Source organism: Hemicordylus capensis, chromosome 16 (assembly GCF_027244095.1).
Source record: "Hemicordylus capensis ecotype Gifberg chromosome 16, rHemCap1.1.pri, whole genome shotgun sequence".
NCBI classification, from domain to species: domain Eukaryota; kingdom Metazoa; phylum Chordata; class Lepidosauria; order Squamata; family Cordylidae; genus Hemicordylus; species Hemicordylus capensis.
The window spans coordinates 11750521-11771897 of record NC_069672.1 but is presented as its reverse complement, the minus strand read 5'-3'; the positions used below and the strand labels follow the sequence as shown (position 1 = coordinate 11771897).

Sequence of the window (21377 nt, the reverse complement as noted above, 5' to 3'; positions counted from 1 at the left end):
ACACACCACCATCACCACAGGCCTTGTGGCCACGGAACAGAATCTCAGCCCCCTTCCTGATCCAAACTGCCCAGAACGGCTGTTGAGGACGCAGAAGGCGGAAGGTTTAAATACAAAATCAAATACTTTAATGAAATCGGGGGGTGGGGGAAACAGGACAACAGCTCAGATATACCACTAAAACGGATATCGCTGGGCTGTACACATTTTTCTCAATATAAACACCGTCTCTTAAGCAAGCAAAGAGTGAACAAGCTATCCATTTTTCAGATGGGTTTTCCCCCCCTCTTTTCTTTTCTTTTTAAAGATCCTGAGTAGAGAGTTTATCTAAACCACATAAAACCTTCTATTACACGAAAGCATCGCAGTCCTGAGCCGGTGGCCAGCACCAGGTCCTCCAACTGTTTTAAAAATAGACCACTTCCAACACATGGAATCTAAATACTTTTCACATTTCCACAGAATTGTTTTTTTATGCAAAAAAAAAAAGGATGTAGGGGGAGAAGAGGGGAGGGGGGAGAAATGAGGACTCTTCAACTGAGGAATTTGAAGTTCTCAATATCCAACACGCAGGTTGCCAACTCCCCCGGACTCAAGGTATTTGCACTTTGCGGGCGGAATTTCAGGGGTTAAGGCCTCCCGGCATCCCATAATGCGTCACCACCACAGACGTCCACAGAAAAGGCCGCCTAATATAGGCAACAATTCAGGAAAAACACCCCTCAAACGTGATCAAGCCCGCGACGGAGGGCTGCTGAATTAGCACCAAGCAACGCTGCCGGATCCAAGGCCCTTTTGGAAGAGGAGAGGAGGGGGATGCTTGAATATTCGGAATGGCCTGGCGAGGCAGGTCTCTACGCAGAATCTGTGCTCCGGACACAACCCTGCTCCTCCTGGAGTGGAGGACAAGAGAGGTAGGCCCGGGAGGCGGGCGGTTCTCCCAGCGGCTTCAAATGGCCCGAGTAAACAGAAGGAGCCCGTTTCGGTATTCGTCCTTGGCGGGGGGGGAAACAGTGCCAACCGGGCACGGGTCGAAGCGGATGTCCGAGTCAAGTTCATACCCTGTCGGAATCCAACCGGGGAAGAAAGCAGCGCCCTGACGAATCCTGGAGGGGGAGAAATTGGGCCCCTCACCTCCGATGCCGGCTGTGGCCGGGGTGGTCTCTCTCGTAGCGGGGGCCGGGCCTTTCGTAGGAGTGCGGCCGCTCGGGCCTCTGATCCCTGTAGTAGTGGCTCTTCTTCTTGTACTTCCCCGAGTGGTCCGCGCGCTCCCGCGAACGGCTCCGGGAGCGGGAGGAGCTCCGGCTCCGGGATTTCCGCGGCTTGGGGGAGGCGTACTTGTAGCCCTTGGCCTTCTTGTAGCTCCGCATCTTGGAGGCTTTGTAGCCGGCGCCGGCGTGGTTGAACTGGCGCGGCGGGGAGTCGCTGCGGCTCCGCGAACGGCTGTGCGACTTCGAGCCGCTCGACGGGGAGTAGCTCTCGCTCTTCCTGGGGTGGGCGGAGAGAAGGGAGTGGGGGTTAGTGGGTCCAATACCTGGCACCTCCAGGTAGGGCTGGGAAGAAGTCCTGCCTGAAACCCCGGGGAGCTGCTGCCAGTCAGGGTAGGCAATACTAAGCTAGATGGACCAAGAGTCTGACTCGGTTTCAGGCAGCTTCTTCCGCTTCTAAAGGCAAATCAAGATTGTCTGAACCAACGGGTCTCGATTTTTAACCTCAACTGGGAACATCTCCCCCTGAGGACCACACGGGGAGGCGTGCTCTCAAGACTCCTTGGCACAAGATTTAACTGGGGCTTCCGGGAACATCTGGACCAGTCCAGAGGGGACCTGGACCGCCAAAGCTAAGAGTGGTTGTGAGTCGCCAGCAGTATTCCCTCTAACAGGGATTCCCAGATGCTGTGGACTACAACTCCCATAATCCCCAAGCAAAAGCCACTGCAGCTCAGGATTCTGGGAGTTGTAGTCAACAACATCTGGGAATCCCTGTTAAGAGGGAACACTGGTCCACCAGCAGTGTTCCTTGTCCCAGAGGGATTCCCAGATGCTGTTGACTGACTACAACTCCCAGCATCTCCAGCTACTTCCTATGTAGCCAACATCGGAGAATGTTACAGGGGGCGCTAGCGTCACCATCACGGGGGGAAAATTCTCTCTTTGGCATTAATTCCAAGCAGAGGCCTCTCTCTCTAGAGTGAGGGTAGCAAACCTGAAGCTCTCCAGCTCTTGGGACTACAACTCCCATCATCCCCAGCAGCGGGAGAACCTTCGATTGGCTGATCTTGATGCAGGCAGGCAGAGAGAGGAAGAAAGAGGCGGTTCTCTTCCAAGCTCAGCCTTCTGGTCAAGACAAAACCACAGTGCCTGCATGTATCACCTCGGTACCTACCTCTGTTTTGGAGACGGCGACCGGGAGGGGGACCTGGAATAACTCTGGTCTCGGCTGCCGCTCCGACTCCTGCTCTCTCTGCCTTTCTGGACACTGGAAGGGACGCACAACACAAAGAGGATCAGGAGGGGACGCACAACACAAGCCATCTGAGCACACAGAACAAAGGGACAGACAGGATGAACCCCTGCTAACGGAGCAAAGAGACCCCTTTTAAAAGTGGCGATTATCCTGTATTTAGCAGGGGGAGAGCAACTGGCCCTATCCAACCCCAGCACAACATCTCTCCAGTGGCTGTTGCTGGGGTCTACCTTATGCTTCTTTTTAGATTGTGAGCCCTTTGGGGACAGGGGGCCGTCTTATTTATGTATTATTTATTTTGCTACTCTATGTAAACTGTTTTGAGAATTGTGTTGAAGAGCGGTATATAAACATTCATAGCAGGATGCCATCTAATTTCCTCCCCCGTAGGAACCCTATACACGTCACAGGTCTGGTGTCTGCACACATCCTAATTCCTCAGGAGTGCGGAAAGTGGTAAGAAGAGCCTAATTCAACCGGGCCTATGTTTTTGGTTGATTTTTCACAACACGTTTCTATGCCACTGGCTGCCAACACAGACTCGAAAGTGAGAGTGCCATGCCAACTGAAATCTCGAAACTAAGTTAGAAAGCGACATTGGAAAGCCAGCTAAAAAACGGGTGAGCTCCAGTAGTTGAGAGGTATCCACTATTTCAGCAAACCTGCCCATAAAAGCAGGATCTGTGCAAAGAGGAATGACACATGTCAAACCTCTACCCACCAGGGAGAGCAGACTTCAGGCTGGTGGGAGGGAACCAGGCTCAAGATTATTTATTCATTTACTTATTTGGCGGCTGAGGGGGTGGAGCCCATTACCAACTGCACCCCATGAGCCTTACGGTGGGACAACCCACGAGCAAACGTCAAATCTAGAGACTGGACTCAAGGCCAGCAGAAAAGACCTGATCGCAGGCAACAGACTCCTGTGTTACAGGCAAGGAACGCCCAGGCCAAGAGACACGATTCACACAAGGCTGGCCACGACACGGAGATCCTTGATTTTAAAAACTGCTATGGAGGAGAGCTGGTCTGGTGGCAGCAAGTGTGAATGGCCCTCTTTGCTAAGCAGGGTCTGCCCTGGTTTGCATCTGAATGAGAGACTACGTGGGGGGGGTACTGGAAGAGAGTCCCCTTAGGGAACAGGGCTGGGAGAGACTCCTGCGGGCAACCTTGGGAGAAGCTGCTGCCAGTCTGTGTAGACAATGCTGAGCTAGAAGGATCAAGGGTCTGACGCGGCAGAACGCAGCTTCCGATGTTCCTAAGTACTGGGAGGCAGAACCCCCGTGTCAACCTAGTGATCTCTCTTTCGGGGAACTGGGCCAAGGGATTTTGTATGCTGAGTACTCAAGACAACTTCTCCCCATCCCGCAAGCAACGGGGGAAAGCTGTGCTGTGAAAACCACCCAGGGCCATTTCGCACCATCCCAGGCTGGCGTCACTGTGGAAGTCCATCCCAAGACCACACGCAAACCCCAGAGAGGATGGAGTTGACCGCGCAGGGCCCTTACCCGTTGATGGGACTGCTGGATTTCACCCGCTTTACCCCTTCCATCTTCCGCCGGGCGTTCTTCACCGCCTGCACGGCGAGGGGAGAAGGCTTGGTGCCTTTAGTTTCTTTTGGAGATTCTAGAGAGAGGAGGCGAGGGGAGAACAAATTAGAATCCAGTCAGTCTTTAGCAAAAGCACTTGTGTGCCATGCCGTGCTGGGATGCGCGGTAAACAACCAACTAAATAAGGACCATGATCTCTCAAATGAGAGAACTGATTCAGGTTGGATACAAAATTGATGATAAATGATGACAACTGGTCTGGTGGCAGCAAGCAGGACTTGTCCCCTTTGCAAAGCAGGGTCCATCCTGGTTGCATATGAATGGGGGACTACATCTGTGAGTACTGCAAGATATCCCCCCCTCAAGGGATGGAGCTGCTTTGGGAAGACGATCGGATGCAGAAAGTTCCACGTTCCCTCCCTGGCAGCATCTCCAAGATAGGGCTGAGAGAGATTCCTGCCTGCAACCTTGGAGAAGTGGCTGCCAGTCTGGGTAGACAACACTGAGTTAGATGGACCAGTGGTCTGACTCAGTATATGGCAGCTTCCTGTATTCGTAATATGTTCCGCTGAGTTGAACTGTTCACATAAATGGCATTAAATACATTTTACATCATTCATATCATAACTTTGGTCTTCTCGGATACAGAGTGGTAAGCGAAGAGAACTAGGTTCAAATTCTGGCCCTCACCAGGTGACTGGGCCAGTGGTTACCTTACAGCCTAACGCCCTCACAGCAGTCTCATGAGGCTAAAGTGGGGTGTGGTGAGAAAGAAATGAGCTTCTATGAGGCCCTGAGCTTCCTAGAAGAACGGAGGGATGGAAATGATGATAATTTGCACAGCATCAGGGCAAGCGGTGTGCTGGCATTCTAGTACGGCACACGCAGCAGCCGAGAGTCAGGTTTAAAGGAGAGGCCGAATGGACAGGATGCTGCCTGTGTGTCTTTAAACATCTTTGGGCCTCAGGTCGCCATCAGAATACCCTGTAGTCAATGACCTTCCTAGAAAGCTAGTACCTTCAGGACCAGTGCGCAAACATCTAATAAGGGACAACTGAGAGCTGAAGTCCCAGAGGATGAAAAGACTCTTCCGAGAACCTGCTGCCTAGAGGGCGGATCAAAGAACACCCCCAGAGTACTGGGTCACTAGAAGGCGGCAAAGCAGAGAGGAAGGGAAGACCCTCAGAACATGCATGCACACAGAGGTTCAGAATCGGCGACACCAACCAGTTTTGGGGACCGGAGAAAACCCCGAGACAGTGTCCAAGTTGGGCGTCCCGTCTGTGATGAGTCCCTTGGCGTGTGCTTTTGCCTCTTCGATAGCCAGTTTCTTCTTCTCCACCCGGCCTTCGAGGATTGCCAGGTCAACCTGAAAGTACGAGGAAAGGGCAAGCACTTGAACATCACATTGACTTGCGTGATACCCACAGCTAAGCACCACAGGAGGACAGACAGGACCTGCTTGCAGGCTAGCAGCTTAAAAGACATACAAAAGGAAGGGATGTAGAATTCATTCTATGGAGTAGAAACTGCAGCTGGTCTTGGCAAGCAGGCAAGTTCCCTCCCTGGCAGCATCTCCAAGATAGCGCTGAGAGAGATTCCTGCCTGCAACCTTGGAGAAGCCGCTGCCAGTCTGAGTAGACAATCCTGAGCAAGATGGACCAAGGGTCTGACTCAGTATATGGCAGCTTCCTAGGTTCCTAACCCATTGGTAGTTTCCACAGAGCAAAGGCACAGGCCCTGTGGAAACGACAAGTACAGCCCAGCCTGTAAACATACACTGCCTCACACCGCCCCTTGTCAATCATTGGTCCTGAAAGTAGAGGCAGAGACTAGCTGTCACTGGCCAATGACACCCTGATATTTGGGCTAGCCCAGAGGATAAGTCAGCCGCGTACCTTTTTCCGAGTATACAGTTGCAAGATTTTAATGCAGATCTCCTGGATTTCCGCTTCTGTTGCCCCAAAGAGTAGAAACCAGTGGGGGTGATTTGGAAGAGGGATCTGGAACGAACAGAACATTGCTGGCCATCAGCCACCAGCAGCAATCGACTCCCGATCGAGGAGCATATAAGCAGTAATATTAGTACTTCTGTTATGTATGTACGTATTTATTAAGTACATTTATATACCACCCCATACAAAAAGGTCCCTGGGCAGAACACAATGCAAAACAATTAAAACAATTTAAAATACAATAAAAACCAAAACCAAAGCTTTAAAACTTTAAACTAAAAGCCTTACTAAACAGCTATGTGTTTAGGTCCTTCTTAAAAACATTCAGAGAAAGGGAAACTCCAATTTCGTTAGGAAGCTTGTTCCAGAGTCCACATATATGTATTTGTATATATGTATGTGTGTGTGTTTGTATGTATGTATGTATGTACATGCACACACGTACATACGTGTTAGGCTACAGTCACAAGCTCACATCCATACTAAGTTGCTCATTAGCAGCTTTATTGAAGTTAATGGGACAAGTTTACTTATCCTATTAATCTCAATGGGAATAATCAGTGCCAATTCTCCGAATCCTGCCAGCGACGCTGAGGGCAGCGGGACGCTGAGTTTCAGCACATAGCCAGCCAATCAGGAGCAGAGGAGGGTGGCTTTCACCCTCCTCCCTCCCCTTCTGCAGTGGACACATTGCTAGGGATGCGTCGGCTTCAAGCTGGCGATCCTGAGATGGGGGAAATGGGGAGACAGGAAGGCTCCACGTACCCCAAGGGGGACTAGTACATCCTGTAGGGAACCCCTGCTTTAGGATATTCCCCGTTGCAGCAATGGTGCCATTGGGAAAGCAAGGTAGAAGAGTATCCTTTCAGGCCCGAGCCAGGTTTCTACTAACCTCCAGGGTCCTAGCAGCAAGGTAGATACAGGCGCAGGCGATGCTCTCAGGGTGGTACCTGACAAAGACATCTGTCCGCAGGCTGTCGTTCATGTAGTTCCTGGGAAGACAAAAAAGGAGGGGGACGTTGCAGTGGTCTGGCTCAACTCCTCTCTCAGGCTAGGCTGTTCTTAAACAATAAAATAAAATAAATCTTCTGTAGCTTGCTCTCTACAGCTAAGTTGGAATGCTAGATAACCTTGTGAAACCCAAATGGAAGTTCAAATAGAAACAGACAGCGGCCTTCTAAGGAAGGACAGCTGTCAGGAATAGCAATCTGCTGGAGTTTATGAAAGAGAACCAATTTTAACTTCACTTCTCTCCCCACTACAATCTACTGGCCTGTTCTCATGCAACAAAAACAACAAAACAAAACAGGGTTTTGTGTTTTAAAGGCACTGGTCACATCGTTGAAGAACTCTATCACGAGCTAAGTTTAATCCCGTCACGCAGAGCGGCATGCAAACTGAGGAACGGACAGTCCGAAGCGACTCCCACTAGAAAATCCTACAGGAGGGACGGGCATTGCTTTCAGCGCCTTGTTTCTTGCGTGATAAGGCTTTCTGGATGGTCCATGGCTCCAGTCGGGAATGCATCCATCACCCAAATCTTCCTGAGCGTGCAACACACAGCGACAAACGTTCAATCCAGAATTTCGGCATCATCACTGTGGAAGGATCCAATCCAAGGAAATTTCTCTTCGCTGGTTTGTTGGGCTGCTTCCATATCACCCTGCTGTAACAAGTTCTCTTAAAGCGAATGTTCATAGAATGAGGGAACTGTAAAAATATCGCACAGGCCCACAGTCAGTATATTTCCGGCACCTCTGTGACCTTAAAGGAAACTTGATGGGAAACACATACAATTTTTTTTTGCTGTCAACCCTGGTGCAAATAAAGCACAGCAATACTTTTTGTTTTTTTAAACCCACTGTCAAAAGCAACATATCAAGCAATTGCTAAAGGACAACCCCGAACACTCAGACTTCTAGAACTGTATGCACCAAATTGCTGCAGATTAGAAAACATTTTGTGATAGAGAGAGGGGTTTAGTGGAAGTTTTTACCAACAAGGCAAAACAAGGTCCAGGGATTCTCAACACTGGGTCCCCAGAAGTTATTGGACTTCAACTCCCATAATCCCCAGCCCCAGCAGCCTTTGGTTGGGGATTATGGAAGTTGAAGTCCAACAGCATCTGGGGGCCCAAACTTTGAGGATCCCTGCTCTGGACAGTTCAAATACTGGCTGCCCTCTTGGCCCAATGCAACCCCACTCTCTTTGGCTTGTGTAGTAAAAGTGGGCTGACACATTTGCTAAGTATAGGACTACCATTTGTCTAAGGCAGGGCTGCACATCTCTGGCCCTCCAGTTGCTAAACTACAACTCCCATCATCCATTCTCAGGGGCCATTAGTCAGGGATGCTGGGAGCTGTAGTCACCACCACCTGAGGATCCCCATTATAATCCTCACTTTCAGAATACACACAGCAAGGGAGATTCCATACTTATGCTAATCACAAACATTATCAGTTCACGTACTGTGAAGCAATGCAATTCACTTTAGAAAAATCGGAACATATGAAACTTAAGTGTCTTGGAAAGGTTTGTATAAATACGAATGATTTGTAACACAGTCCTCTTTGGCTTCCAACCTGGGACATTGGCTCAGCCTAGAGTTGCAAAACCTTTAAACGTTAAACAGAGATAAAGTAAAGCGACAGCAACCATTAAAAGGTCAGTTGCACCCAATTTACTAGTCGTGCTACTAGACTGGCTCACACCGTGGTATTCTTGGCATGTGAAATCTCTGAAAGGTATCTGACTGCAGTCATGTATGAGGTGGACCGTTTTAAAGTGGGCAATTATCCAGTGTGCCAATCCTCACCGCAAACCCATTTTTAGAGTCCCAAAGGTGTTTGTTACGAAGCATCAGGGTTCAGCACCCACAAATCCACTCACCAAGGGCAAGCCAGAGGAAATGAGGTCAGGGGTGTGATCCCTGCAACACAGATCCCTAGATGTTGTTGACTACAACTCCCATCATCCCCAGCCAAAGGCCACTGCAGCTGGGGGGTGATGGACATTGTAGTCAATGTCTGAAAATCTCTGTTACAGGAATTGGTGGCCCCTGCAAGCTTCAACTCGCCAGCAAGGCAATGTTTGTGGCTCATTCAGCGTGTGTATGTGTGTTTGCCAACAATACACAAAGTAGCTACAGATCAAGGAGATTGTACAAGTTTAAAAGCACACTAGAAGTTTGTGGTGCTTTGCAACTGGGGGAAGTGTGTGTTAGTGGGCGTTATGGAAACTTAAAACACAGATCTCTTTATTTCAACCAACATTTTCGAGCAACAGACTAACCCATGTATCAACAGTTTACAGAGATGCTGCTGCTAGCTTAACCCCCACCTCCCCCCAGCAAAATTTAAGCCTCACGTTTATTTATTTATTCTTTTGCATTGAGAAAAGAAACACAACATGGTATCAGAGCATCTTAATACATTTAGACTTATCTGCAACGAGTGTAACGTTAAGACAGAAAAAGAATCACAGCAGAAGTCGGCCAGTTGGTTTGTTTTTTTAACTCTACTAGCGTACGTATACCACCTGTCTAGAGTCAGCCTTCTCTCTGTGGAGCCTGCTCGGGTTTTGACTGAAGACGGCAGTTTTCCCTGCACCACAGCGCTTGGGCAGCAGAGGAGAAGTCTTAGTCACTTACCCTCAGAGGCTACCCTTCGATCAAAAGAGTACAGAAAAGAAAAGTCAAAAGAGGTTCTCTTTCACAAGGGCACAAGCAGTAGACACAGCAATTGCTTCTAGAGTCAACTTTTACGTCAATGTCAGAGCAGTGTCACAGGTTACCTAGTGTGTGTGTTTACTCTGAGTGGCTGGTATTTTAAAAATAAGCAACGCCCAGCAGGAAAACAAAACAAGGAGATTACATAGGAAAACAAGACATGTACGTGTTCAGGGTTAGGCAGCTGAAATCTCTCCGCACCAGCAGCAAAGTGTAAATATGCTAATGGTTTTGCCGAACCCTCCATATTCGGAGGTTGCATTTCAAAAGCACACATACTTCTCACTTGCATTTGCTGGAGACAAAGTTGAATAGATCTGGTCTCTCTGTCTCTCTCTCACATACACACACAGAGACACACACACTTTCCACTTAAAAAGCAATCCAACAGGCAAGAGACCAAGGAGGAAAGAGCAAAAGATGCGGTGCGTGAGGGTGAAAAGCTCTCTTACCATTTCAGACAGTGTCTCCCTCTAACCCAAGAGGCCCGTCAACTTGGGAAGAAGAGCAGCGTTCCAGGTTAAGACTGGAAGCACGCTCAAGCCACGGATCCGTGGCCCGCAGAGCACACGCACCCTGCCCCTACACATGACTTATTTCCGCCACTGCCCCGCCGGCCTCAAGAGAAACAAAAAACTTCAACTTACCATGAGGTCTGGACCAGGTGCTGGTTACGTTCACATTCTAATACCTGAAGGTACATAACGATTATCTGGAAGATACGGGTGATTGAGTTATACAGGTGATTGAGTGGTGGGCCACTGTGTGATACAGGATGCTGGACTAGATGGGCCTTGAGCCTGATCCAGTGGGGCTGTTTTTATGTTCTTATGAGCCGGGGGCGGGGGGCAGAGAGGTTTTAATTTTGATGGGGAAGTTCCCATGCAACCCAGGTTACTCTACCCTGGACAGACATCCTCGTAGAACTCCGAGGCAGCTATGAAAGTATATGCTTTGCGAAGGCAGGAAAGAATTACCCAGAACACAGGTGCAGAGAACACACTTCTACCCCTCTGAACTTCCATTTGCAGAACTGGCCTCTGTTCTAGCTTACTAGAGGATTGGATAAACTACCTACACACCCACTTATTAACAATTGACAGTAGCAGGAGGAGAGGAACCAAGAAATCTTTCTGAACTAATCTAGCAGTGTGTTACCAAACACAGCTGAATGTGTGCAGGGGGAGAAAACCAAAAGGAAATTTGTGTGGAAGACATGATTCGGGAAGCAGAATCCTCCAGAACATTCTGACAAATTAAGGAGTATTCGAGTCATTCTTATGAAGGAGGATTCAAGTGATTATTCTTTAATGAATTAACTAAAAACTTGAATTCTCCTTCATTCTTGAAAGAATCAAGGGCAAAAAATGAGAAAGAAAAAGAACACAGAAGAAGCTATTCCTCAAGACTCCAACCTACTGAGCTGGTTTCACACTTCCGGTTTGACAGAGACCACAACTGCGGGTTTCTCCAATTCAGAAGTATTCCCTTTTAAAGCCACCATTTCTTTAAGAGTGGCTGAAAAGCGTTCAAGGCTGCTCCTGTGAAGCACGCTTGGCATTTTATCCTGAACAGCCTGTGTGGTCAGGCTGAGGGACAGAGATCAGCCTGACGTCATCCCCTGAATGTTATGGCAAGTACAGGTTTGAAGCCAGCTCTCCTCAGTTTGACTCAGACATTCTACCCAGTATACCACACTAGCTCCAGCTCAGAGTATACTAGAATAACTAGCACTGGAAAAATGCGAAATGTACCGGAATACAGTATAGGCATACAAGTGAAGAGCACACAGCTCAGAACACACAAGATATTGTAATGAACAGACATTTTCCTACACCAACCTACTAGACTTGCCAAAGAGGCTAGCCACCAGAACTGAGATTTAAGCACGAAAGGCCAGCTAAGACAAGCCTCCCTGCTTCCCCAGATGGTTGGCAAAACGGAATCTCAAGGAAGCCAGCTGTCCTTACAGTAATGGCTCTTTGGAGGGGAAAGGGATGCTATGTGATAGACAGAACAGGGGGTGGGGAGAGCAAGCCCTTCCCTCATCCTAAACGTTGTCCTTCACTCAAACGCTATCATCTAAGCAAGCCAAATCCTCTTCTACACCATGCCAGTAGAATGCCCCCCACACACCCCGCAAGATCTTGTTACACACTACCCAATGGCTCATGCCAGTGTTACCTGCTTGCACAAGAGAACGCTGCTCTCATGCTAAGGACTTGGAGTGGGGAAATCCAAGTACCGCTAAGTCTAATCAGCACTTAAACTCTGAAGCCAGCAGTCTTCACTCACCAACTGAGGCACACGGGCAACTAGTAGGCAAGTCTTGAAATGAGAAACAGAGACAGCGGAGGCCATTAACTATGGTTCAGCTACGCAGGCTAAGCATCGGCCCGTTCTGCTCAACAGTGATTCGGGACATGCAGCTTCTCTCAGAATAAATGTATAAGAATACAAACCTTGTGAGGATGCTTCACGTGGACACAGAACCCGAGCTCCTTCAGCACTCTCCTTTCGGCCTTTATGATTTGGTTCTTCAAGTTAACATAATCTTGATCCAATATTAGAGGGACAGGCTTTCTGTTTGGAAAAAGAAGTGGCGGGTGGGAGCACACAGTGAGCATGGACAGGCAGAACACAGGACGCTGCCAAACCGAGTCAGCCCCTTGGTCCATCTAGCTCAATATTGTCAACACTGACTGGCAGCAGCGTCCCAAAGTTTTAGGCAGGAATCTTTTCCAGCCCTACCTGGAGATGCTGCCAGGGATTCAACCCTTGGCCTTATGCATGCAAAGCAGATTCTCTACCACTGAGTGATGGCCCCGTCTGCAAAGGTGGCATACATGGGACTCCCCTGGCACTGCATACATCAAGACCTGCTTAGCTTCAGCGAGGTGGCTGTATCATGTGCCCTTAGACCATGCTCCAGGAACAGATTCAGTTTTTAAAAATCTGTCTCTCGCTACAATATAAAGACTGAGCAGGCAACATGAATGCTTAAAGTTTATTTTAATAACAGCCCATCCACTCCCCCAAATGGGTAATCACTTGAGTAATCACTAAAAGGCAATGAAAATCCAAGTTTGGGGCAAATCTGGGCAGCATACACTTACTTTTTCTCTCTCAGATACCGAAGCCTGTGGAATACGTTAATTACATCCCGTATACGCCGTGGTGCTTCTTCAATCTTGGATGCCAGATGAATGCAGGCCATCGACACATGCTGGAAAAGAAGCAAATGCAACGCCGTGAAGTTTTATTCCAGCCTGGAGCAGGCCTCTTTCAAACAGCCGAAGCAGGGAGACACTGAAATCTTCCTGCGGTTTCTTCTCCCCTCTCCCTCGGAAGGGAAAAGCCCAGAACGAGACTATGTCACTGGCTGACAGGGACCGGGAGACACTCAAATTTGCACTCATGTATCCTTGACGGATTTGTGACGGATTTTAAATTGTGATAAGCTGATTTGGGAGCCCAATTTTGGCTGAAAAGCGGAATAGAAGCCAACATGCAGAATACAGCAATCAGGCAGTGGACGGGAGCTGGCCAGTATGAGCATATTACACTCATACTCCTATTCTACATCAAAGGTGTACAACTCCCATCATCCCCAGCCAGTGACCGCATCCGCGAACAATAGTCAGGAATGATGGGAGTTGTAGGCTGACATCTGCGGGACGACCAAAGCTGTGCAGCCCTGCTCTACATATTCCCATCCACCTTTAAATTGTAATTTTGAGGATACAGGAGGACCTCGGAATCTCCGGGGCTTCCATTCTAAGCTAGAGCTGTGGATACCAAAACATAGGAAGCTGCCTTCTACCGAGTCAGACCATAGGTCCATCTAACTCAGTTTTGTCTACCCAGACTGGCAGCGGCTTCTCCAAGGTTGCAGGCAGGAATCTCTCTCAGCCCTATCTTGGAGATGCTGCCAGGGTGGGAACTTGGAGCCTTCTACTCTTTGGCTTCATCCCCTAAGGGGAATATCTGACAGTGATCACACTTCTAGTCTCCCTTTCATATGCAACCAAGGCAGACCCTGCTTAGCTAAGGGGACAAGTCACGCTTGCTACCACAAGACCAGCTCTCCGCAAATACCGAGACATTAAGTCAATGGGATTGCAGGGGTTAGGTTCCAAAGGGCAGGGAAAATTGCAAAAAACGGGCAAAAACCACGGAAAAAACCCCTAAACAAAGTGCCCTACCATGCTCCGTGGGTCCCCAGCATTCCAGCAAGGGCCCCCAAAATGCAATTTTAAAGCAGTTTTTTTCTTCGAAAATGAGCCACGAGATGGCTCTGGTGCTCAAAATGGCAACTGGAAACGACCTCGGAGGTCATTTCCGGCCACCCCCGATCCGAGGATATAACTTGCGTATACCAAGGTTGGGTGCCATTCACCTGACTGCAAAACCACAGATGCCGGATCCACAAACAACAAGGTCCTGTTGTACTGAGTGGCCCCCTGTTAAATTTGTGGGCATAAATCCAAGTGTTGGCTGTGATTTTCAAAGTCCTGAAGACCGGGGTGACTGAAAGGACCACATGTCCTGCGCTAAGCTGCTGTGAGGCTAATCAAAAGCCCATCTCTGAGTGCCCCTTGCCTGTTAAGATCAGCTGGGTAGACACTGAAGAGAGGACCTTACTATGCCAGGACACGCCTGGCACAACCATGATCATCTCTTGGGCTCCCTGGAAGAGGGAATCCCAGATGTTGTTGACTATAGCTCCCAGAATCCCTAGCTGCAGTGGGCTTTGGCTGAGGATGCTGGGAGTTGTAGTCAAGAACACCTGAGAGTTTCTGTGAGAGGGAACCCTGCTGGGTACTATGCCAAGTTTGTCCCATATACTCAGGTGAGTAAATGGGATTGTTGCTGCTGGAATTTGGAGGATGGGTGTGGGTTTTGGGTTGGACTCAATTACTGAATTATAATTGCTGCCTCCGTTGATAGGTATGTTGCATGCTCCACATTTAAGCCCATGCGAATGCCAATTACAACAGAAAGGAAGTATGACACTTCAGGAAATATAAGCAGTGCACTGAATTTTGGAAATGAGTTTAAGACGGAGGGTGCTATGGCGAGGAAGAAAAACGACTTCTGGATGTCTTATTGCTAACAAGCCGCAATCCTGAACGTGGTCACTCAGGAATAAGTTCAACTCGGATCAATGGGAATTATTTAGGAGCCGGTATGCTTAGGAAGGGGATACCTAGCTGAACACTCAGTTCGGACACGGGATTTCAGTGGCCAGGTCCCTAAAAGGAATTTCATACCTCCATGGAATGTTTCACAAACGATTTTGTATAGAAGAAACGCTGGAAGAGCACCTGCCCTGTAGCCATGGCCACCTGAGGGAGGGGGGAAAGAAGAGAGCCCATTAATACTCCTGCGGCTGGCACAGTTGAAGGAATTGCTAATGGATTATCACCCATGTCTCCAGTTACAAGGATTCTCAGATGCTGACTAAGTAAATTTTGATTTTCAAATTTGACTTTTAACTTTTTTCGGAAGTTTTAAAATTGCCTGTATTGTATTTTGTATTGTCTTTGCCCTCTTTTGGTCTGTTATGATTTAATGTGTTATGTTGTTGTTGTTATTGTTATTATTTTTACATTTATATCCCGCTCTTCCTCCAAGGAGCCCAGAGCGGTGTACGGCATACTTGAGTTTCTCTTTCACAACAACCCTGTGAAGTAGGTTAGATTGAGAGAGAAGTGACTGGCCCAGAGTCACCTGGTTCATGGCTGAATAGTTTCATGGCTGAATAGGGATTTGAACTCGGGTCTCCCCGGTCCTAGTCCAGCACTCTAACCGCGACACCACGCTGGCTCTACAAAATACGAAGTGCTGGTTATTATCTATAAAGCCCTTAATGGCTTGGGTCCAGGCTATTTAAGAGAGCACCTCTTTTATCATAAACCCTCCTGCCTTTTACGATCTTCTGGAGAGGGCCGGTTATGGTTGCCACCAGCTTGTCTGGTGGCAACTGAGAACCGGGCTTTCTCTGTGGCTGCCCCAGGACTTTGGAATATGCTCCTTGCTGAAATAAGAGCATGTCCTTCTCTGTTTTCTGGAAGACCCTCAAGACTCTTCTGTTCTCACATTCTTTTAGAAATTATCATTAACTCCCATAATCCCCAGCCAAAGGTCATTGCAGCTGGGGATTATGGGAGTTGTTGACTACAACATCTGGGAATCCCAGTTACAGAGAACAGTGCCCATCACAGATCGCAAACAGTTGAGCCAGAATACTTTTGCCTTTTATCTTTCTGTTCCAACAGATAAGAGACAGCAAATCCACTATAAACCGAATGAAGTATTGTCTACAGTGTGTTTTTTACACTAACAGCAACCCCTGCTAACTGGACAAAGAGGCGCCCTTTTAACATGGTGATTCTCTTTATTTAGCAGGGGGTGAGTAACCGGCCCTATCCACCCCAGCACAGTACCTCCAGTGACTGTTGCTGGTGTCTTTCTCATGATTCTTTTTAGATTGTGAGCCCTTTGGGGTCAGGGATCCAACTTATTTATTTATTATTTCTTTGTGTAAACCGCCCTGAGCCATTTTTGGAAGGGCAGTATAGAAATTGAATTAATAACAACAACTACTACTACTACTACTACTACTAAGTTTCAGGATAATCCCCTCTCCCATGAGTTCTTTCCAGTCATTATAATGGTTGGTAGTCTAGGGTTTGAAATATTTGTTCAGAACTGAACACCTGACAGCCATACCGTCTCCCCCCCCCCGCCCCATTTTGCTTTACACACCTGAGCTCCGCCCTACTCCTCTTTCTCACATTCCCAACTGTGCCTTTAAAAAGGAAGCGGCTCTTTAAGAGCAAGAGACAAGCACTCTCCAAGCTCACGCAATCCATGAGCACAAAAGGTTACATCAGAAGCAGCCCTGAAGGGGAAACAGAGAGCCTTTCCCCTTAAGGCGTCAGGAGGACAAAAAACAGGTCTTTAGAAAAGGAGGCGGGGTGAACGGGCCACAAAGGAGAAGTCGCAGCCTTTGTCGTGGAGAACAGCTAGGGAAAGCCAAACACTGCAACAGAAAAAGGGGACAGTTCGCAGCGGGCCTTCCAGGAAGACCTTGGCAGAGACGCCTCGCAGGGAGGGGATGGCTGTCATTTCCGGACGAGGCTCATTACGTCACCCACTTCCTGGAACACACAATGCCAGAGGCGGGTTGAGCTCAGGGACCTCCATTAAGCCCAGTGGGGAGGTTTCTTGATGCCATTTTCCCCGACAGTGGGAGACTCAAACTCTCGGGGTCCTCACGAGGAGGGTCTCAGGACTTTGTTAACTTTTGTTAAGCTTGCCAGGCTTCCGTTCTACATTAGAGGGAAAGAACGGAGAAAACAGCTGACCCAAGGGGCGGTGCGAGGCTCTCCTTTCTCCTGTTGCCCAAACATTCCCACCCAGGGGTGTCCAGACAGACATCCAAGTATACTCCCCAAGTCCACTTCAAAATGTCCCCTCCACCTTTTCAAGAGGAGCCTCACCACCACTCTCCCTTTTAAATATAGCTACTCCTTAGGAAGCCCCCCAGACACCGAATTCCAAAATCATCAGTGGCCTGATAGCAATGCAAGGGCATCCGATCTATTCAGGGATTACTCCAAGATCCTTGAGCCCTAAGGGAAGGCAGGAGAAGGTCGGGAAGCTCATTTAATCAGTCCAGGGGGAGACTATCAACAGGCCAAGAGAACTCCTGTCTTTAAAGTCTGCCATTGACTCATCTAACCGGCCAGGGTGGAGGAAGCACAAACCTCCGAGTTTCGGCCGTCATCACTGCCCCTCCTAACTGGGCAAAAAGGCACCTTTACAAGTGGCAGCTCTCACATTTTGCAGGGAGAGGACCACTGTCCCAAGTTCATCCCAGAACAGCATCCTTTCTAGGGGCTGTCGCTGACCTCTCCCGCCACTTGTGCATCTTTATAGATTGTGAGCCCCTTTGGGATAGGGAGGCGTCTTCTCGCTCTTTTTTCGCTAGCCAAACCAGTTTGTGAACTTTCTTGAAGAAAGGGGTACACAGACATCCTAAGCAACCAACAATATTCATAACCACCGCTAGAGTTCTACTATTAGACACAAACAAATGTGGGCGTTAAAAAATTAACGCACGGATCGACGAAAACAGATACAGTGTGCGTAATGATCAGGGGACTGAATCAGAAGGCCTCAAGGGTTCCTTCCAACCCAAAAGTTCTCTCTCTCTCTGGCCCTCACCACCCACACATCCACCCCAATCTCTCTCTCTCCCCATCACTCCACATAAGGCAAAGACGCATTTTTTCAAACTGGTGAGTCTATATTGAGCAAGAGCAACTGGCCCAATGAAACCCCAGAATAAGTTCCCCTCTGCCCCCACAATGGCTGTTTGCTCATGTTCCCCTTCCCCATCTGTTCTTTTTTAGGCCGACAGTCCTTTTGGGGACAGGGAACCATCTTATTCATTCTTATGCTATATAAACCACTTGGAAACTTTTGTTGTTGTTGAAAAGCAGCATTGCTATAATAGCATTCAATTTTCCCCTTAACCCCCTTCTTACAACATCTTTCTTCCAAGCTGAGTCCAAGTTCCTCTTCCGCAAATTCCCAAGGGGATTTCAGCCCAGCCCACCATGCTTTCAGTCAGAGCCCTTTTCCTTTTATTACATACATATTACCACCAAAGGACAATCTAATTAGAATGCTACAGCAAAAAGTATCTTTTGCAACACAGTTATTTCTGGATTATTTCCCCCAATGAAGTGCACATGTATTGGGAGCTTGTGACCAACACTTATTTTTCTGCACTAATCTATTTAAAATGTTCATCTCCCAGTCCAATACTGCTTATTCAGGGCAGCGTACAACAAGAATATAGAACTCAGGTAGAACCAGACCTAACTCAAACCAGATTTACAAGTTTAAAACTTCACTAAGAGAGACAAGAATAAAAGTGTTAAAAGCCTCCCCAACTAGAGACAAATATTTAAATGCTATATTAATAATGATCAGAGTCTAGAGCACCTTCCATACAAGTTAAGGCTACAACACCTGAGACTCTCATATTAATTTATATTTAACTTACACTTTTAACATTATAATCAAGCATCCTAGAATCCTTTCAGTTACTCTCCGAGTGCTACCTCCTTCTTTATATGTACTTTAATTATTTCTTAAATGTGTTTTTGGGGGGATTTTTGGCTGTCCATTCTGACCACTGCCATTGTTGTAACACACCACCACCCAGGGACCCAAGTTTGAGAATCTCTGCCCTATATTATTCTTACCACTATTTACTCCCACTTCCAAAGGTTTGTTTATTTAATTTAGTATATTTGTACACTGCCACAAACTCATGCCAATGGGTGCTTTACAACAAACAAACACAGAAAATAAAAGGTTTTGGACAGTCTAAAAATAAAGTCCTAGTTCTAGGTGAATAAATGCACCTTGAGAGTCTTTTTAAAAGCTGTAATGTTTTGAACTTTTCCTGCTGTCATGCGTTTTTAAATAACACACACATATATAGGCCGTTATTTAACTCTTCTGTTACTGATTTAGTTTTGTTGTAAACCACCCAGAGGCGTAAGTTTGGGAGGTGTTAGAACATGCCAAATAAATAAATAAATAAATATCAAGGGGGGCCCAGCCAGGCGACGTAAACCCCCACCCCACCAATGTTTTAACTCGACGTTTTAAAGCCGTGTTGTGAGCCGCCCAGAGAACAATTTTGTTATAGGGCGGCTAACAAATCAAGCTTATTTTTACGATTTCAGGAGGGGACACCCCCACCGCCCAGCCGGGCTCTCCTTGGGGCCCCCCACCCTGCTCCTCCTCCTCCCTCCCTCCCAGCCAGCCCCCCCTTCTTCCCCCTCCCCCCCGCGACCGGGCCTCGGCCCGGGCCAGGCCCCACCTGAGGCAGCCGCAGCAGGATGCCGGCGGCCTGGATGAGCTCGCAGCCGGTGACGCGCAGCTGGGCCTCGGTCTCGGCGTCCAGGCCGCTGCCCATGGACGGGGTGAAGCGCAGCGCCTCGTCGGAGAGCAGGCAGTTCTCCAGCGTGATCAGCACCCCCGAGTAGAGGCGGTCGCCGATGCGGACCGCACCGGGCGGCGGGGGAGGCGCGGGGGCCGCCGGGCAGGCGCCGCCGGAGGACGAGGACGACGAGCCCGGGCCCCCGGAGCCCGCCACTGCCGCCGCCAAGGGGCCTCCTCCGACCGCAGCCGCCATTAGCGCCGCCGCCGCTGCTGCCGCCGCCATCTTCTCCGGACGACGTCGCCTCACACACCACCGACCGCCGCCCTCGCTCCGCCCCCTCCGCTTCCGCCGGGCGCCAGCCTCGCCCTCCCATTGGTTGGCCGGCGCGAAGCGGCGCGCTCCCATTGGACGCGCGCCGCGTCCTTCTCCTCCTCCCTTGTGACGCAGCCGCTGAGAATTCTCTCTCTCTATCTCTCCGTTTTCGGGTGAGCCGAGGAGGAACAGAAAAAACATTCCCGGCGTGCTTCGCGCGCGCTCCCCCCCGCCACCCACTCCTCCTCCGCCCCCCGCCCACCAGGAGGCAGTCGGAACCGTTGAGAGTGGGACTGTTCCACTTGGTAGCGCGGGCGGGGTGAGCTCGGGATGGCCGTTCACAAATAAATCTCGGCGCACGGAGAAAATTAGCGCGTCGGGGAGAAGAGAAGGAAGGAAGGACGCTCGCTGCCGTCTAAATGCCCAACCCAAGGGTTTAAAGAACACACACACACAAATCTGGAAATAGGGGATGTGTGCCCCCCCTACAGGAGGCTATGGTGGTACAGCCGAGTAGAGATTGCCCGCCTCAGTGGGGGGATCGGGACCAAGCGCGCCCCCCCCCCAATTCCAGGACCTCAAATGACCCCCATTTCTTGGCTCTGGCCTCTTAGTATTTTTTTTAACCATAGCCAAAAAATGCATACATTTCCCTCCCATCCCATTTTCAGGGCAGTTTACAAAAAGCACCAATTAAAAAAAAAACTTAATAAAGCCGCCCCTTGGACTTTGCACATGCACAGAAGCACTCTTTCGTGGCAGAGGTTTTACAGAAAAGATCTAAGCTTAGCTGCTTGTTTCAAAAGCCCTAACTTGCTTTGACTGGGATCTTTTTAAATTTTAATTTCAAATAAACATAATATAACCAAAGATTTTTTTTTTTGAAAGGAAAGGAAGGGAACTCAATGCACACCTTTTCAAACTTGGATCCCCCAGATATTGTTGGACTACAACACCCATCATCCTTAGCCACCATTTTATTAATCAGCCTCATCCCAAATAGACAGCTGGAGTCTTTGAGCCAAAATGGGTCCCCGAAAGGCTTCCTGAATTCCCCGCATCACTCTAATGCGTAGGAGCGGCCATTTCATGAGGCGAGGCGGACACCGCAGGCGGCAGAATCTCGGGACACCAGCAAGGTGCCCTTCTGCTCCCTGGTTTTAGAAGGGGAGGAGATACACATGTGGGGTTAGGATTTAGCACCTAAATCAGCAGCAGGGGCGTAGCAAGGTTGGAGTGGGCCCAGAGACAATTTTAAAATGCCCCCCACCCCCAAGCTCAGCTCATGAAGTAAAGAAATCTTAAATGAGGCTGAAACAAAAAGCATAGTAAAAATTTTAGAGAGAGAAAAAAGAGAGAGGGTAGAGAGAGAGAGGGAGAGAGAGAGAGAGAGA

At 48.8% G+C, this 21377-nt stretch overlaps 1 protein-coding gene across 2 annotated transcripts; it reads right to left on the bottom strand.

Annotated features, from left to right (window-relative positions):
- Positions 1-105: 105 nt before the first annotated feature.
- Positions 106-20091, bottom strand: CCNL2 (cyclin L2). 2 transcript variants are annotated; one of them, XM_053281197.1, is made up of 11 exons: positions 19609-20091; positions 14972-15046; positions 12815-12924; positions 12161-12281; positions 10346-10410; positions 6864-6963; positions 5915-6019; positions 5244-5385; positions 3975-4092; positions 2386-2478; positions 106-1488 (listed from the first exon to the last, which is right to left on the bottom strand). In XM_053281197.1, the coding sequence occupies exons 1-11, from the start codon at positions 20074-20076 to the stop codon at positions 1131-1133; spliced, it is 1755 nt and encodes a 584-aa protein (XP_053137172.1). In that variant the 5' UTR covers positions 20077-20091; the 3' UTR covers positions 106-1130. The 2 variants fall into 2 exon arrangements, with proteins under 2 accessions (XP_053137172.1, XP_053137173.1); XM_053281198.1 differs by lacking the exons at positions 10346-10410; positions 12161-12281; positions 12815-12924; positions 14972-15046; positions 19609-20091 and adding an exon at positions 9509-9618.
- Between the last annotated feature and the right edge of the window lie 1286 nt (positions 20092-21377).

Coding starts and splice junctions, on each gene's coding strand:
- CCNL2 (XM_053281197.1), bottom strand. CDS start 20,076: ATGGGAGCGCGCCGCTTCGCGCCGGCCAACCAATGGGAGGGCGAGGCT. Junction 15,047..19,608: donor TCCTGCTGCGGCTGCCTCAG/GTGGGGCCTGGC, acceptor CCCCTCCCTCAG/GTGGCCATGGCTACAGGGCA. Junction 2,479..3,974: donor TCCAGCAGTCCCATCAACGG/GTAAGGGCCCTG, acceptor CGTCCCTTCCAG/TGTCCAGAAAGGCAGAGAGA.